At 48.5% G+C, this 19,110-nt stretch overlaps 1 protein-coding gene across 4 annotated transcripts in view; it reads right to left on the reverse strand.

The window, feature by feature from the left end:
- TMEM132B (transmembrane protein 132B) overlaps positions 1–19,110 on the reverse strand; it is a 421,597-nt gene that overhangs the window by 366,260 nt on the left and 36,227 nt on the right. Inside the window, exon 1 of one of the 4 annotated variants that reach the window (XM_075120018.1) lies at positions 3,718–4,139. The exons of 2 other annotated variants lie outside the window; for them this stretch is intronic. In XM_075120018.1, the coding sequence (XP_074976119.1) occupies positions 3,718–3,799 (82 nt within the window). In that variant the 5' untranslated portion in view covers positions 3,800–4,139. Of the gene's footprint in view, positions 1–3,717; positions 4,140–19,110 lie in introns of those variants that run through there. One more of the 4 variants, XM_048821143.2, reaches the window with a different exon arrangement.

The following is a 19,110-nucleotide window of genomic DNA, read 5'->3' on the forward strand; positions in this document are numbered from 1 at the left end:
GAACATGAAACAATAGGTGTTACCATACAGACTGTAACCCATTGTTTCATGTTCTCTGTGTATATAAAATCTCCCCACTATATTTTCCACTGTATGCGTCCGATGAAGTGAGCTGTAGCTCACGAAAGCTCATGCTCAAATCAATTGGTTAGTCTCTAAGGTGCCACAAGTCCTCCTTTTCTTTTTACGGACTGTGAGGTGTTCACCAAACACCAGCCTGAAATGGAACTGCACTGCTCCTTTCCAAAGGCCACAGAGTAGTTTGAAGAGCAGAGGTAGAACGTTACAGAAGTCTGCTAAGATGGTACATTTCCAGCAACAAAGCGGGTTTTCATATGTATAAAAGAGTCAGAAAGGAGAGTGAGTTTGGGGGGGAAGGGGGGCGGAGGGTGAGAAAACCTGGATTTGTGCTGGAAGTGGCCCACCTTGATTATCATACACATTGTAAGGAGAGTGATCACTTTAGATAAGCTATTAGCAGCAGGAGAGTGGGGTGGGAGGAGGTATTGTTTCATGGTCTCTGTGTATATAATGTCTTCTGCAGTTTCCACAGTACGCACCCGATGAAGTGAGCTGTAGCTCACGAAAGCTTATGCTCAAATAAATTGGTTAGTCTCTAAGGTGCCACAAGTCCTCCTTTTCTTTTTGCGAATACAGACTAACACGGCTGCTACTCTGAAAGAAAGGAGATGCACATTACAATGAGTAAGAAAAAAAACCCACTCCATTGCTACTACTGTAGAGAGAGGCAGCAGCAGTGGGTTTCAACCTGTGGTCCGTGGACCACTGTGGGTCCGCAGACGATATATAAGATTTCCAAAAGGATCCACACCTCTATTTGAAATTTTTTAAAGAGTCCACAAATGCAAACCACTGGTCTCCCGCTCTAACTCTAATGAAATCAACCGCTGGGTCTTACTCCGGCAATTAATATTTCAAAGAGTCAAAAGCTTGCAAAGGACTATTGCACGTAACAAACACAATGACACTGCCCAGGCGTCCCCCACCCCGGCTATGTCTGTTGACTGGGGTGGGGGGATGTTAAGCTTTGGCAAGCAGAGAGTCCCAGGTCTGTTTTCTCACGTCCCCCAGGGCGAGCTGATCACACACTTTTGCTCGCCTTGCTGGGGAGAGAAATGTAATTTGTACCTCGCTATCTGTGAATTGGCAGCCGGACTGGGGATTAGGGAAAGTTTCCCCCAACTGATTCTCCCAGGAGAGGCTCCGCGGTGGCGCAGAGAGGAAGGTTTAAGTGCAGAGATGCGGAGAGGTACCCAATGCCATGGAGAAGACTGCCGAGCTTTCCTGTCCTCTAGGGCTATGGGGTTCTTGCTCTGCCTGCCCCTTCCTCTTCTTTCCCCCCGGGAAGGCGCATATCCAGGAGGGCTGAAAGCTGACTCCTTTCGCAGTTACGAGCATTTTCCCATTCTCTGCACCCATAACTCAAGGGTCCTTATTGAAATCTGTCCTGTTTGCATACAAAGACTCCTTGTGTCCCAGGTCATAGCGGTAACTGGGCTTCTACATTCACATCACAAGGCTCACTCATATTTAATCTGAAATCCTTCAATAACTAAACGTTCAGCGCGAGTGTTTCCAAGCAAAATGCCTGCAACCCAGAGTGACAGCCGTGCGGCTCAATGGTCAATAAAAATAGAAGAACTACCGCGCTATTTCGGCACCGGCGCATCTACATTCAACTTGTTTTTAACTACCATTATTTCGTACTAAACCGCTGTGCGGGACCCCACGCCCCCAGTGGCGAGTTCAGTTGTTCCAGGAGAAGGTCCTTCGAGACTTCTGCAAGAGCCTGGGATGGGATGTTCGCCCCAAAGCCACCAAGAGGCAATCTGACCCCTTCCCCAGATCGGAGGGGGGACCCAAAATAAAACGCTGCTCTCACGCTCGATTGCAAACCATAATGCAGGTATATTATATAGTTTAAAGTCGGTTGCTTTCAAAACATGAATTAATTGGCTCCTCTGCTATTGACCTGAAACCCTGCAAGATGCTCAGATCCGCAGGGGAGACGCTCAGAGCCCTCAACTCCCCACTCAGGTAAGCTTGCAGGATCAGAGCCTAAATATGCTAGCAAATATGCTACCGGTGGGTCGAGGCTTTAGTCTTGCAAGAGTAGTCCCCCTGGGCTCAGTGGGGCATCAGTTGTTTTAAAGCAGAACCCCCATTGTCTGCAAAGATACATGAATGCGGGCCCACGGGGACTAGTCCGCTTGAGTTAAAGCCAGGCTTTGTGGGATGGGGACCTTTCTTTTCCAGCGATTCCTGAACCTTTGTTGCTCTTTATCAAGCCAAGAAAAGCAGGCAACACCCTGCGTCCTGGCCAATCTCCTTACAGCCAGGAAAGGTGGCACTAGCATCAGGTCACCTACGAGTTTTAAATTCCTGGGATTTCTTTCACTGCGACAACGGGGAGAGTGTCCGGTGAGCATTTCCCACCAGGGAGTCTTCACCGAGCGCGCAGCGACCCCCCCCCCCCCCCCCGGTACAGTCGGGATCTTTACGCTTCTGCTCACTCGCTTTTCGCTAACTCTGCCCTTGCCCCAGAGCTGTGACATCAGTAACTTTCCCCAGGATTTCGTGTAAACACACAGCGGTCTGTGTTTCCCTCCAGAAAGTTGCAAAGCCCTCGGGATTCGGGGCTGTCCCCGCCGCTCGGCGGGAGGATGCCGGGCGGGGGCCTCGCACGACAAACAAGTCGCAGGGGAGCAATCCAGGCCAAGCCCCGGGGCGAGAAAGGGGCTCCCTGGCGCATGGATGTGCGGTAATAGTTCACCTCGCGAGGCCCCACCGCCAGTGGGATTGGCAAGCCTGGGGCTGGCAGCCCGGGAGAAATCCAGCCGGCTTCATGCTACCTGCGACCACCCCTCACATCTCCCCACCGCTGGCGGAGGCATTGCCAGACGCTCAATTTGCCAGCCCTCCTCCAGCCTCCGGCCGCCCGCCTGCCGCCTTGGGTGTCCCGCAGCTCGCCAGAGGGGAGGAGAGGCGGGAGAGCGTTCCCGTGCCCCGAGGGGGAGGCAGGGGTGGGAGAGAAGGCGACAGAGCCCAGCAGGTGGGTGGAAGCAGCAGCTGCGAGAAAACCCTCCCACCGCCTTCCCGACTGGGAAAGCTGGAGCGAGCTTTGCCAGGGGTCGGGCAGGGCTTGGGTGGGTGGGGGAGGTCGCCCCCCCCCCGGGACCTGAACGAGGGCTGCTATTTCGGGCACCCCCCCCCAAGGAAAATGAACCCCAGGACCGTAGTGGGGGAGAGGGGCCAGCCCAGGAAGGGACTGTCACACCAATGGACAGTGTGGGAGGAGCTGCCCCTCCCCGCCCCAGGGTGAGAGATCCGGGGCCCCCCAGCCTCCTCAGTCCCCTGCGGACAGTTCGCAGCCGCGGGGGGGGGGGGGGTGATTCCGCCTTAAGTTTATTTGCGTCACTTCGCTTTGCCCTGCTCGTCCCCCTCCAGCGCCGCGAGCCGGGGGACGGAGGCGCCCGGCGAAGGTCACGCGTGGGAACGGACACGCCAGCGAGCCCCATCCTCCCCGGGGCACACGGGACACCCCGGCCCCGCCGCGCGCGCACCCCCCCCCCCCCGCACATGCCCCACGCGTGTCCAGCCCGCAGCCTCCGCGGGGGGGGGGCCACACCTGACACCCCAGCCACAACAACGAGGAAAAACTTCGCGGGTTTGTTTGGGTTTTGTTTTTTTTTTTACCTTCGCACAGCAGGGCAGCCAGCGCCAACGCCAACGCGGGGCACCTGGGCACCATCCTCTCTGCTCCATCCCCAGCAGTCATGGTGCGGAGTTATTCGCAAGGGGAGGGGGGTGTGGCGGATTGAGGGGGGGGGTCTGAGTAAACAGATCCCCCTCCCCCCCCTTGTGGTTAAACCCCCCCAAAAAAAAACCCCTAAAGAAGCGGCTCCGGCCCGCCAGCGATGACCACAGCCCCCGGGAGAGCCGAGCCCCCTGGGGCAGGGCCGGGGCGCAGCAGCCCGTCCTCCCCGGCGCACGGCGGCTGGCCCCGCGGTCTCCGCTCCTCCCAGCGCCGCGGGGAACCCTCGCCCATCCCCGGGCGCCGCGAGTGCTTGCAAATCCTCCCCGGCGGCCGGGCTCCACCCCGGCGGCCGGTCCCCGGCGCGTCCCGCCCCCCCTCCCCAGCCTGCGGCCGGAGCCCAGCCCGGGCGGCTGCGGCGCTTCAGCCGGGGACCGCCCGTCTCACCTCCGAGCGGGGCGCATCTGCGAGCGGCGCCAGGATCCCCCCCTCCCCCCAACTCCCGGGCTACAGCGCGGGGGGGCTGCGAGTGACGAGCCGGCAGCGCCAATGGAAGGGGGGTGGGCTGGGAAACGGGGCAGGCGGGGGGGGGGAAGAAGGGGGGCGGACACCCTGGGAACCCCCGGGAGTTGCGGGGGGAGGGGAATCGCCTTTACCTGCCTGGGCTGTAGCCCGAAGGGGAGCGGGGGGAGCCAGCGAGGCTCTGGCTCGGGGAAAGGGGGGGGGATTCAGGGGGGCGGGGGCAGACTGGCCGCTGCCCAGCTGTGCTAGCCCCTCTCCCGGGCAGCCCGCGGATCCCCTGCCCCGGGACAGGCCTGGGGGCTGCGGCTGGATGGATCAACCCTCAGGAGAAGGGCACAGGACGGGGGGGGGGGGCACCATGGAGGAGCAGCCTGGGGAGAAGCGGGGGAGGGGGGGGGCGATCTCAGCCAGGCTGGCCCCAGCCTGGGAAACCACCGTGGGGAGGCCGGGAGAAGCGGATGCTCGGGAAGTTGTTCAGCTCCGCCGTGCAGGGGGTGGGGGGCACCCCGCGGAGCCCCCGAGCGCCTCCTGCCCGCCCGGGGGAGCGCAGGGGCCGCCCCCCGCTGGGTCCCGCCGCGGCCCTCGCTCTCGGCCGGAGGAAGCGCCGCATTCAGGGGTTTCATAACAGCCCCCGGCTGGGCTCCTGGCCGCTCTCGGGGTCGCTCCCAGCGCCGCCGGGGGGGCTCAGCCCAAGCCTGGGAGGGGCCCCCATTGCTAGGGCGGGGGGAGGTTTGATTGCTGAGCAGGTGCGGAGCGGCTTGCCCTAGGAGAGGCCAAATCCAGGCCAGTCTCCCCTGGTGAGCTGAGATCCATAGGGCAGGACCGAGTCCAGGATTTCTTGGGGCGGGGGAAGGCGCTTTCATGGGACAGTCCGTATCAGCCTGAGGCTGGTTTCCCGGCAGGCTGGCTTTCTCCCGTCTCTGGCTTTGGGGGCCCAGGCCAGTTCCCAGGAGAGCCGGATACCCGCCCAGGGGGAGCCGCTGCCCTGAACTCACTCGCTGGGGTTCCAACAGGTGCAAGAGAGAGGCGCAAACAAGGCCCAGGCTCTTCCCATTGCGCTCTTGGCACAAAACTCCCCTGGGCCATAGACCACCTGGCCACAGGGCTGGTTTCAAACCAGCTCCTTCGGCAGAGCCTAGTTAAGGCAGGGTCCTGATTAAAAAACAACTAGAGCCCGTGCTTGAGTTTGAACCCACCTTAATTCTAGATGTTTGTCACACTGCCTCTTTGTAACTACTGAGCGGTGCCTAGCTGTTCAGAAGGTCCTGGGCCACCATGAAAAGCTGTCTCCCTGCAGAAAAAGGAAACTTACTGCAGAAGGATTGAGGCTATTCTTTATTAACGTGACAGTAACCCTCAGGCTGTACAAACATGTAGCAAAACACAGCCCCTGCCCCCCAACAGAGCTGCAATCTGTACAAAATAATCAGCAGGTGATGGAAAATACCAAAAGCTAACCACAGATGTTGGGATTTTTTGCTCTGATTTCTCTGGGTGACTGTCCCCACCCCTCTTTTCATTGTGGTCACACTAGATTGAGCGGGTGAGTGGACGCCCCCAAGATAAGGACGGACCTGCTGCAGCAATTTCTGAAGAAGCCTTTTATTAGCTAAATGTGTCGCAGGCCTTCTGCGGCGGAGGAATGTAAAATGGCCCGTTCCAGAGAGCAGCAAGAATGCATGAAGGCACAGTTGCGTTGGGCCTGGCTTTTCTTTATACTGTGTGCCTCAGACAGGGGATATCAGGTGCATGGTGTGACTCACCAACCGGGGGCCTTTGCATGGCACCACCAACCTCAGGAATCAAGTGAGCTGTAGCTCACGAAAGCTTATGCTCAAATAAATTTGTTAGTTTCTAAGGTGCCACAAGTCCTCACCTGCTCTTTTAACCTCCAGAATGATTCAGAGGCAGCTCTGGGAATGTTCAAAAGCTGCAGCCCGCAACTTTGCCTTCCACCCCCAAAAGCAAAGCTAAGGGCATTGCCGCCTGCCTTCCTTGGGTGCCCAGCACTCCCACCGAGTTCAAGCAATGCCACAGGGAGCCTTTTGTGCGCTGTGGAAGGGATGCAAGTCAATTAAGAACTGCACAAAATGGCAAATCAATCCTCTACGCTTTTCGGGTCCTCTGGATTCACAACTGCACACTCTCAAAGCAATAATATCGAGCACTACAATGGAAGAGAGACCAAGGGACAGCAGCTGTCCGGGAGCACAAAGCTTCTCTCTCTCTTCTCCCCCTGGAGAAACCCCTTTGAGAACAGAATTCTACTTTTTGTTTTGCTTTCACATATTGACGTTGTTTTTCACCATCAGCATCACCCTGAGAAATCCTCCCCAGGCTAAACCCCATATATCCATAGCAGCCACTGCTGTGTTTAAAAGGTACCAGCTTATTTTGCCATATTTCTATAGAGGAGTCCCCTTTTGACCCACGCACCCAGTCAAAGTTTAGTGCCCTATGGGTGTTCCAATGGGGAGTAGAAACTGGTGGTAGTCTGGTATTTCTTTGATGTAGTGTTGTTTATTTACTAAGAAATTACAAAGTCCTGTTTCTCTGAAGCAAAGAGAATCAAGTAGCAGGAAATGGCTTCTTTTGCTTAGAGCAAGTGAACACTTTTCAGCCTGCATTCCTGACACAAAAATCTGTCCCCGGTTTTCTTGCAGTGTCAGCCATTCTCCTTTCCGTTGCTCCTTTAGGCAGTCTTTCTCTCTCTCATTCTCTCCTGTTTTTCTTCTCTGTTCTCGGTTTCTTCATGTTCTACCTTCTTGCACGCACCCCCAAAATAATATTCAGTCAAAGCTCCAGCATGGGTTCACACACTCTTTTTGTCTAAGGTGTGGGGCCTGTTTTCATCCCTCATCCAATCACACCCCTGGGCAGAGTCCCTTGGGAAATGCCCATTGACACCTTTGAGGAGTCGTGGGCGCTGTCAGGGTTTCTCTGCTCCGTGTCCTCCTCCGGGTCCCTGAGTTTTAACCCTCACTCCCCTCCCTGTTTTCCCATTTGTTGTCCCCAGTACTCACTTGAAGCCTGGATCCAATGGCTCCTCCTCCTCAATGGAGGGGGTGGGCCTATACTTTGGGCAGGCCCACCTGTCCTAGCACATAGATGGGAGGTTATGCTTTCAGTTATTAGAACTGAAGGGTGAGTTCATATCTATCAAACTCAATCCCATAACACGGTGTTACCCAGCTCATAACGCTGGTTATAAAGAGTGGTTTTGTTTTTCAGATGGCCTCTCCCAGCCCATACAAGCCCAAATGTAACTAACATCCTCTTCCCACAAACAGATGAAATGACATCCACTGGATTTTATATGACTAAATATGTATGTAGTTTTCAAAAGTAAAAAGGGTCCAATTACATTTTCAGAGAATTTGGGGCATTTGATAGTATAATTTCTTTGCTTTCATAAAATACTAAACCATGTATTAAAACACTCAATTTGGCCATGAGCATCTTCAGAGCCACTGTTAATAGATGCCCAAATTTAAGACAAAAGAATCTGCCGCTCCACTTGGAGGAGAATGTGTGTGAACAGCACCCTGACAGCTGAGCATCGTCAATCCCGCCTGATTGATTTTTGGTTTTGAAGCATGTTGATCTACCCAGAAAAAGCAGAGAAACAACAAGGGCATCCTTCCATGAGAATGGTGCAAGAAACCTCGCATCCCTAATCTACAGGTGGCAGGATGGCCAAACTACCCAAGGCAATGCTGCACAACAGCACTGGGATTAAATTCTGAGTCAGAGCCTGACCTCCTGTGTATTCCATTCTTACTACCATGTCTCATTTTATGCATGAAGCTATAAGATTTCTTACCCCTCTTTTAACTGCAGCAGTTAAAACGTATAATGGCTCCCCCTACGAATCATTTTGCTGCAGTTTCAAATAGGGCTTCTTCTGACAGCCGGCTTTTGGGAAGTGCTGTATTTATGTACGTTGCCTCTTTCCTAAGCATGAATTTAAACCGGCAAACATTTCCAACTGCGAGCCTAGGAACACACTAGAGGGAAAGGCTCAGACTCGGAGTCTGAATTTTAAAAGCTTAGGGTTTACTTATAAAAATTTTGGTTCTGATGCAGGGATGCAAGAGGCTGCATTGTATTTTGAATCCTAACTTTAGTCACTAAATCCAAGCCAGGTTGTTTTTCAGTTCAATAAATAAAGCAGAGGTTTCCAAGAAGCAGCTGGCACACTGGTGTGGATTTTTGAGACAACCTGCTTTGTCCATAAACAGCATTCTCCTTTCCTTTTGCACAGCTTTTGTGGTTAAACACTTTTTCTTTTTTCTTTGTCTGAGGGTTGCTAAATGTTGGCAAAGCTTCATTTTTATTTCAAGATAAAATAAAGAGTTTTATTTCCAAGGGGGCTTTGCAAGGAAAGGGGGGAAGTAAAACAAAATCCCCCTCCATTGGGATCTATTTGGGAACAATACTTAACAGGTGGGATTACTCACTGTAAACATCTGATGAAGTGAGCTGTAGCTCACGAAAGCTCATGCTCAAATAAATTGGTTAGTCTCTAAGGTGCCACAAGTACTCCTTTTCTTTTTTCACTGTAAATAAAAAGGGCAAAAGTACTGGCTGTGAATTTGTTGCTCTTGAGAAGGAGGCGCTGACTTCACTGGTTAGGCAGCCAGTTGCTTTGTAAAGTCTAGCAGAGCAAGACAGCCCAGCTGTGCAATCCCAGCCTGGGTCCACGCCAGTAGAAATCCCACTTTTAACAAACTGGGCCAACTTGGTGTGTTTGCAAAACAAACATCTACTAGGGACTAGATGAAGACCACCAAACCGATTTCGCTGAGCCCCAAATATACTGAGCTCCTGGCGGTAGCAGTAAAATGTTTTTAGTGCATTAGCCCGCTGGGTCACCAAATCACCTCACCCTAATGTAAAATTAAAATTAGCTCAGATAGTGGGAACAATAGATGACATCTGCAATTGATCTCCTCCAGCTCCAAACTGACTAATGCAGATCCTCACTGCCATCATCCTTCGCTGCAAAAAACCCCCACAAAAACAAAAAAGCATTGTTCTCTACAATATCACTCTTGCCTCTGTTCAAGAGAACTTAATTATTCGGAGTCCCCAGCTCCTGGGCACAATTTGTCACATCTGTGAATGATCCATAATGTAGGTGTGCGCCATTTGCCTCTGCAAAACTGGAGAGAGAAGAGATTGCACGGTCACATGTCTTGGAATGAGTGTTATTGACATGACACAGCCACACAGTGTAAGAAAAGCAGGCAATAGGCAGCCCTTTCAGTGGCACGTGGCAGCAGCATCTTTGTAAGCAGAGGGAAGAGCTGAACTCGTTTCTCTGCACATGTATTGCTTTGCCTTGCTCTGCAAAACCTGCCTTGCTCTGGGTCCCTCCCTGTTCCTTGCTTTCACAGGGACTCCCTTGCGGGAGACAGAAGAAAGCCTCAGTCCCACACAGCATCTAAATGCAGATCAACAGGGTCCCCCTCCATTCCCCCAGCAGGCTGCAGTAGCTATCGATAAGAGGTTTCAGAGTAACAGCCGTGTTAGTCTGTATTCGCAAAAAGGAAAGGAGGACTTGTGGCACCTTAGAGACTAACCAATTGATTTGAGCATAAGCTTTCGTGAGCTAGCTGTAGCTCACGAAAGCTTATGCTCAAATAAATTGGTTAGTCTCTAAGGTGCCACAAGTACTCCTTTTCTTTTATCGATAAGAGGTTACACTAGAAGCTAACAAGTACTTTGGGATACAGCAGGAGACACGGGTCCATCCTGCACTGCAAATTTCCACAGTCCAGCTGGGAGGGAATAGGGTGTGTTGATTACACTTCTTCATCTAGATAAATATCAATGGTCCATCCCTATCGCTTAAGTGCAGAAAAGGCAGAATGACCACCTCTGCACCATGGCCTAGCTGCAGTTCCAGGGCTGCCGGGGTCCTGGGAAAACGTCTCCCGATTTTTGCTTTGATTAGGAGTTAAAATATTTTTAATTACCTAGAGTCTCCCCAGCAAACTGAAGGATTTTTTCTTGCAGGCTAAAAGGCAGTGTCTGGGTGGTCACAATCCAGGACCTGAGCTTTTCCTGTGCATCTGTCCTTACTCAACAGGCCAAGTTACTGCTTATTGATAAAAGAGCAAGATTCCCCTCTAGTGGTCATTCTCATTATTGCTGGAAGGAAAAAAACCAGACAACTGTGGTGCAAAAATCTCTCACATAGATGTGCAAAAAAAAAAAATCTCTCTCTCTCACACACACACACACACACACAGAGTAAAAAAAATCCTAAAACTAATAATAAATTCCCTCAAATGTGTTTCAATTTAAAAAAGAATCAAACTACTAGACGCTTCCTGAGCTGCCCTTGAAAAAAATTCACTGGCTCTATCCCCTGCATCCAAAAATCTTCTGCAGGAACAAAAGTTTCAATATTCACTAAAAAGCAAACCTGAGTCCTTTAAGGATTGAGTTTTTAAATGTGATTACAACAAAACTGCTGGGAGAGAAAAAGGAAAGAGCAGTTTAACAAAACCTATGCCCCTGGCTTCTTCCATGCTTTTGTAAACATGTCTCTGGGTTTTTCTTTTCCCCTTTTCACATGCGCCAGCTTTTCTGTCGCACATCCTGTTTGCCTCCTTAGCAGCTATTATTGTCATAAAATTTTTAAGTCTTATGTTTTACCGCTCCATGCAAACGGAAACGAGAATCAATGCTTATCTTTCATAAGGGGAAAATGAAATGGTATGTAATTGTGAGACTCGGAGAAATAAAAGAAGTCCAATTCATTCAGGAAGAATTAGGCCAAGGCAAGTAAAAGGAAACTCAGAGGTTTAAATTTCCTTAAGGAAACATAGGGTTAATTAAAAGAACTCACTGCAATAATAAAGATCACCTTGCCGTCTTATCTTTTATTCACCATAATAAAATATTATATGGCACATTTAGCTGCTAACTCAGCTTTAATGGGCCCAAAATAAGTTTAATTGGATATGTTGCACATTGTTCAACATCCTGTTTCTTTCCCAGAAAAGAGACTAGCTACTGGCAATCAGTCAAGTGGTGATAAGGAAGCTAATGTTACTGACCTAAGGTAAACTTGCCCTTGACCTGGATTCCCTCAATGACTAAGGCTTCCTTGAGTTAAAACAGAGAAGAAAGGAATCAATTCTTGTTTCTCTGGAATTAGGTGAAGTATCCGCTTTCTTCCTTGAATATCTGTTTTTAGCACCTACAAATGTAAGACGTTCCACAACATTTTCCCCCTTCCCTTAGAAGTAGTAAACAGTTATTTGCTAACTCCCACATACTCTAGGTGAAAAGAAAAGGAGTACTAGTGGCACCTTAGAGACTAACCAATTTATCTGAGCATAAGCTTTCGTGAGCTACAGCTCACTTCATCAGATGTACTCCAGGGTGCTGTACAAACAAAAATGCATTGCTCTGCCCCAAAGAGGTTACTAGCATACTTCTCCAGAGTCTCCCCCTTACCTATAAAAACCAACATAATTCCATGTCCTTCATTAGCTTCTCCTAATCCTATCTTTGAGTCTTGTTCCATACTGCCCAAAATATTGTGAGCAACCTTCCAATCCCAGTGCTCTAACCTTCCCTTTCACCCCATCTCTTCTTATTCAAATCCCTTTGAAAGGTTCGTTTTTTTCCCAGCCCCTGCCAAAATAGTAACCCACAGCAATCAAGGACCTTCCCCTCCCTTAAATAGGAGAAATAGCAAGACCGGACAAGAGCAGAGTATCTGGAAATCCTCCCATTATTGTTATGAATTTTTCAATTAAAAAGAAAACCTAACTAGTATTGAGAGGCAAGATAGATCCAGAGATTCTGAAAACCTCTGATGAGTTAATCAGGAAGTTTCAACTTATATATGTAACAATGTAACTGGCTGATAGTGATCAGTGGGATTCTATTAGTTGCATACATGATTCTTTGGATCAGCATCTTCCCATACCTGGGGGAGAATATAAATAATAACTATGTAGGCCTGGGTAGTCAATAGGTGGACAGTAGGCCAAATCTGGACTGCCAGATGCTTTTGAATGGACTCTGAATTATTTTTATTTACTAATTATTATTATTTTTTATTATTTTCTCTGCAGTCGGGACCTTCACTATACCTTGTCCAAGAAATTTGGACCTAGACAAAAAATAATTGACTTCCCCTGAAGGGGGTTTCTCAACCAGTCATGAACTTTCTTGTTGTAAGTATAACACTTTTATTTTACATTTCTTCTACAGAGACCTTTGACTGCAACATAAAACCATTCAGCCAGCTAATAAGAGGGGAAATGGTCTCATTTGTATTTACAAGTTGTGAAATGGGTTTCCCCCATTAACACGTCTCTTTCATTTTCTTGTGGGCAAACATATTTGTCTTGCACTAGATGGTATGATGGGATAACATGATTTTGGTAATTAATTGATCTTTAAATATTCATGGTAAATAGGCCCAATGGCCTGTGATGGGATGTTAGATGGGGTGGGTTCTGAGTTACTACAGAAAATTCTTTCCTGGGTATCTGGCTGGTGAATCTTGCCCATATGCTCAGGGTTTAGCTGATCGCCATATTTGGGGTCGGGAAGGAATTTTCCTCCAGGGCAGATTGGAAGAGGCCCTGGAGGTTTTTCGCCTTCCTCTGTAGTATGGGGCAGCTCACTTCATTGGATGCATACAGTGGAAAATATAGTGGGGAGATTTTATATACACAGAGAGCATGAAACAATGGGTGTTACCATACAGCCTGTAACAAGAGTGATCAGGAAAGGTGAGCTATTACCAGCAGGAGAGCAGGGGTTGGGGGGTGTTGAAGGACCTTTTGTAGTGATAATCAAGGTGGGCCATTTCCAGCACTTTACAAGAACAGTAGGAGGGGAAATAAATAAAGGGAAATAGTTTTACTTTGTGTAATGACCCATCCACTCTCAGTCTTTATTCAAGCCTAAGTTAATTGTATCCAGTTTGCAAATTAATTCCGATTCAGCAATCTTTCGTTGGAGTCTGGTTTTGAAATTTTTTTGTTGAAGAATTGCCACTTTTAGGTCTGTAATCGAGTGACCAAAGAGATTGAAGTGTTCTCCGACTGGTTTTTGAATGTTATAATTCTTGACGTCTGATTTGTGTCCATTTATTCTTTTACAGAGAGACTGTCCAGTCTGGCCAATGTACATGGCAGAGGGGCATTGCTGGCATATATCACATTGGTAGATGTGCAGGTGAACGAGCCTCTGATAGTGTGGCTGATGTGATTAGGCCCTATGATGGTGTCCCCTGGATAGATATGTGGACACAGTTGGCAACGGGCTTTGTTGCAAGGATAGGTTCCTGGGTTAGTGGTTCTGTTGTGTGGTATGTGGTTGCTGGTGAGTATTTGCTTCAGGTTGGGGGGCTGTCTGTAAGCAAGGACGGGCCTGCCTCCCAAGATCTGTGAGAGTGATGGGTCGTCCTTCAGGATAGGTTGTAGATCCTTGATGATGCTTTGGAGAGGTTTTAGTTGGGGGCTGAAGGTGACGGCTAGTGGCGTTCTGTTATTTTCTTTGTTGGGCCTGTCCTGTAGTAGGTAACTTCTGGGTACTCTTCAGGCTCTGTCAATCTGTTTCTTCACTTCAGCAGATGGGTACTGAAGTTGTAAGAATGCTTGATAGAGATCTTGTAGGTGCTTGTCTCTGTCTGAGGGGTTGGAGCAAATGCGGTTGTATCCTAGAGCTTGGCTGTAGACAATGGATCATGTGGTGTGGTCTGAATGAAAGCTGGAGGCATGTAGGTAAGTACAGCAGTCAGTAGGTTTCCGGTATAGGGTGATGTTTATGTGACCATCGCTTATTAGCACTGTAGTGTCCAGGAAGTGGATCTCTTGTGTGGACTGCTCCAGGCTGAGGTTGATGGTGGGATGGAAATGGTTGAAATCATGGTGGAATTCCTCAAGGGCTTCTTTTTCATGGGTCCAGATGATGAAGATGTCATCAGTGTAACGTAAGTAGAGAAGGACCATTAGGGGACGAAAGCTGAGGAAGCGTTGTTCTAAGTCAGTCATAAAAATGTTGGCATACTGTGGGGCCATGCGGGTACCCATAGCAGTGCCGCTGATCTGAAGGTATACATTGTCCCCAAATGTGAAATAGTTATGGGTGAGGACAAAGTCACAAAGTTCAGCCACCAGGTTAGCCGTGTATATAAAATCTCCCCACTATATTTTCCACTGTATGCATCCAATGAAGTGAGCTGTAGCTCACGAAAGCTTATGCTCTAATAAATTTGTTCGTCTCTAAGGTGCCACAAGTACTCCTTTTCTTTTTACGGATACAGACTAACACGGCTGCTACTCTGAAATCTGGTAGGGAAGTTACTTCTATTATAGAGGCTATTGGGGATTGTTTCAGGCATTTTCAGCATCAGAGCACAAAGAGATATAGAGAATCCAGCGAGTCACTAAGTACAGGGACAGTCTGGATTTATTTTCCTCATTAAGTCTAAAGCAGTAGGTGTGAGACATCAGCAACACCACCAGAAGGGGATTATTGGGGAATAAACCCCCCCTCCCCCCAAGAAGTGTTGCACCTCAATCAATGCAATAAATAGTTACAGATGCTAAAACATGGCCATTCTCATCAAAGCATCAGAACAACGAATGCTTATTGACTGAGCCTGCTCAATCTGTCCGAGCTTCTGGTTTCTGTATCAGTGGCTGAGCTGCTTTCAAGTGCCTTGGCTGGCTTAGAGCGAGTCTTGTCTTTGCACGTTCTTCTGGTGTGAGAGCAGCACAAGCAAACTGACGAGACACTATGGAAGCAGCCAAGACACACAGAGCTGTGGCTGCCATGCGCTGGCTTTTCCACATCTGGTTCTTCAAATAAATCTTTTCCCAAGACAGTTTTTTTTAAATGATGCTGGTACACTGTTGATTGAGTTTTCCTTGTGCCCAAGGGATTTTCACACACGTAAGCAAACTGTATATGAATGATGGGAAAGAATTTGGAACATCACTAAGTCTGGGGGGTTTATTCACCGGAATCTCAGAATATAGTTTCGGGAATGCCCCAGGTTAAACAGTAAGGCTGAGAAATAGGCTGAGGACGGTAAGTGCCCAAGTACCATTGAAGTCAATGGGAGTTAGGCACCAATTCTCATAGCACCTTAGAAAATCCCAGGCTAAGATCATGCACTCTTGGGATGTTCGATAAATAGAAAATATTGGAACATGGCTGTAAGCTTGAATATCATTAATGGTGGGAGAGTGTCAGAAATGTCACCATTTGTCTGAACAAAATCTGATCTAATCAGCCAAAAATCCACTCCCACCCCCTCTTTGCTCTGCCAAACTGGGGCGGAAATCTAAAGAGAAAAGGCTCTCCCATATGGTACCCAGTACCTTCCCTCATGCTTCTGTATTTCAGTACTTCATCTGGTCCTCTGGAACCTGGGGGAATCATGGCAGTGAAAAACAACAGGCAGGAGACAGTAAAAGGACCTTTTTTCAAACTTCAGAAAAGTGTGATTTGAGTTTGGGGCTCCAGCCAGGACCTGAACCAATCAAGCTCATGCCTAAACATTTCTCATATAATCAGGGCAGAACTTCTAATTGAATTCTGTGCCTTTTTTCTGAGCCCAGATGCAAGAAGGAACAAAATAAAGGAAAAGTGACATTCAGTTTGGGCACTGATCAGGATTGCAGCTGTTCAACATAACCCACGGTTTCAAAATAATAATAGTGTTGTCTGGATGGACAGAAAAGGGGATTAGGTGTCAGAACTCCTGGGTTCTGTTCACAGTTCTGCCACAGAGTCAATATGTGACCATGGGCAAGTCACTTAACCCCTCTGGGCCTCAATTTACCCCCTTTTTTAAAGGGGGATAATCCTGTGATGCCTAAGGAACTAGTGTTTGCAAAGTGCTTTGAGATTCTTGGAGGAAGTGTGCTGTAGAATTGCAGAGCCGTAGTACTGGTAATTATTACTACTTTTGGTATTTGAACTTCGATGGCTAGTGAGAATTCAGGAGGGTTTCCTTTTGACAAAGCAAGCGGGCTCCAGTTTTCAGGAGCAGAACAGAAACGACAATACTTAGGAAACTGATAGGTAAGGAGAGCAGCCAGTGAATATTAGCTCATCCCTGCTTTGTTCTGCCACGGATTCATAATGAATGGAAAGAATAACGTTTAATTACCCATTAAGGTACATTATACTATTTGAAACCTGCCTACAGCATTTTGTCATCTGATTCAGTTGTGACCAGCATGACCAAATCTGGGTTTATTACACAGCATTTCAAGCTTAAATAGCTCGGGCCCAGGATTTTCATTGTCTTTAGAGGGAGGAATCCCGCTACATCCTTTTAGCCAACCCCACGCATTCAAAAGTCACGAGACTGGCTTAAAAAGAAAAAGGGGCAATCACACATACACTTTGAGTTCATTTTATTTGCCTTCTGGTTGTTAAGCCTTTCAGAGTCGCATTTTCAGGCTTTTCTCCACAACCCGCAGAGCTGTAAACTTTCCCTGTCTTTAAAGGCGAGATTCTCACATAACCATGCATCCAGGAGCTGAGGCTTTAAAAAAAAACACCCACTATGAGCTTGGTCCACGCTGCAGCGATTCCAGAGTCAATGGAGCCTGTTCAGTCCTGCTGTTCAAGGGGCGGGGAAAGAGGCAGTAAGATTGGGGATAAAATCCGCTCCGTGCTCCATGGCCGTTCCCAGAGTGCTGTTTCACATGGGGACAGGAAGGGTGGGATTGGGTTGATGGACCTGCTGCTATTCAGAGCCACTGCTCTCTGTAAGCCATCTCCTCAGGTTCCGTACTTGGCTAAGGCCCGCTTCCTCCGAATTTACCTGTAGGCTCCCAACTTCCACTGACATCAGTGGGAGTCAGCTGCCTAACTACCTTTGAGGATCTGGAGCTACATAGCCCTGCAAGAATTCTGTGGGCATTTTCATCTATGCTGGCTCTGTATTTGCTTCCACCTTTGAGGCAGAGAGAGGATTTGACGAGGCTCAGGGAAGAGGCCCCTCCCTGCGTTGGCCTTCCCTTGTTTAAATGGTATGAACCCACCCCCCACAAAAGAAGAGACTTTGCTCTCAAGTTGCATGTGGTTTGGGGTTTATTCATTCACGTCTTCTCTCCGTTGCCTGGAATCCGATCACTCGTGTCCACCTTAGCAGAGGCAACGCTCCCACTGAAGTTAGTGTGGGGAGCATAAGACTCATATCAGCAGCAGGGTCTCTCGTACCCTGCAACAATTTAGCAACACATTCCAATTATTTAACACTGGGATCCGCGGACTGAGGGAATTAAAACATTTAATGCTGCCTCATGAGCTGCCAGTCTGTTTAACCTGGATTGTTAATAGGCACCAACTGGACGTTGCAAATCAGCCAGCCAGTTTCCTTGTAAGAAGCAGCCTTAATGCCGTGTTGTAGAGAGATGGTGGCAGGAAGTTGTGCCAGGGTGCCAGATGGCCCCCATTAGAAACCGTGCTTCATTTTAGATCTTCATTAAATCAGGTGGTCCCCTCAGACCACAGCTGTGCATTAGCTCACAAGTTGTGAGCTAGCTGGCTAGAGCCATGCAAGAGAGGGCCTAAATCATGCACAAATGTTGCATCCATTTTGTGAGTTAAAGCGACAGGGGATATTTAATCCTCCTCTTAAGCTTTTTCTTGGTAGGTCACCGTACGTTTGCATTGCAGGAGCACTGAAAGGCTCCGTCGGTAGCAGGGCCCGAGGGTGCGAAGCATGGCACACAGACATAGTGAGACCGTCCCTGCCCTGAAGAGTTTACAATCTAAATAGACAAGGGAAAGTCCTAACCCCATTTTACAGCTGGGGAACGGAAACCAGGGGAGGTTCAGTGACTTGCCCGAGGCCACAGAGGAAGTCTGTAGTGGAGCCAGGAACTGAACCTAGATCTCTTCAGTCCACATCAAGTACCGTAACCCTATAATCCTCACTGTATTCAATCTGATATTTCTCTGCCTCTGTTAGATATTGCTTAGAATAGCACTGTAATCCAGCAGGTAAAGAGTTAATAATGTCACCTTTTATGCCCCCAAAACAAACTGGAGTCTGTGAATTGTTGTGCTCTGATCAGCTAGAAGTGCCTGAGAAGATTAAAGGGTGGTATATTGTTGCAATTTACATTCCCTCCTGCACCTGTTTCATAAAAGAGGTTGAAGGCAGATCAGAGCAGAAGATTGACTGATTTCTTTTTAAATTTAAAGCACCCATGCACACAGATCAGGTCAAAATGGACACACACAAAACAGAAGTTATCAAATGTAAATATTTATAGATAAGAGCAATTTTAAAAAGCACTGTCCTAGTTGTCAACAAAACCAACCTCTCCCATATCCCCCTCTCTCACACCATCAGCTGGCACAGTTTGACAAGGAGGCAGAGTTCAGACTGCTCTATTGATCTTTCTGCATTGTCTTCCTCCATTCAATAAGAAGAAATCATCAGCTTAAGGAAAACGTAGGTGGGTATTTTGAGATTCCTTAATGAACAACCCTTACCCCCTGCCAACCCTAAAGTCACCTTTAATATTTCCATCTCAGTTTAGCTGCTGTCTTCTCCGCTGCTGCAAACACAAGCAGCTACAAAACAGAGACAGAACATAACTGCTTGAACCTGCAATTCACAATTGCTCAGAAGAGAAATAAAGTCCTTGTCGTGACACATCATACGCAGCCAGATTCTGCATTTGGTTAGGCCAGCATATAATAGGAGCAACTCCCTAGAAAACAGCCTCCTGGATGTGAAGAAACCAGAGCACGCAAGGTCAGGATGCAGCCTGTGGGATTCTATTTATTTCCTTTTTGGA

This window comes from Caretta caretta, chromosome 15, assembly GCF_965140235.1.
Source record: "Caretta caretta isolate rCarCar2 chromosome 15, rCarCar1.hap1, whole genome shotgun sequence".
NCBI classification, from domain to species: Eukaryota; Metazoa; Chordata; order Testudines; family Cheloniidae; genus Caretta; species Caretta caretta.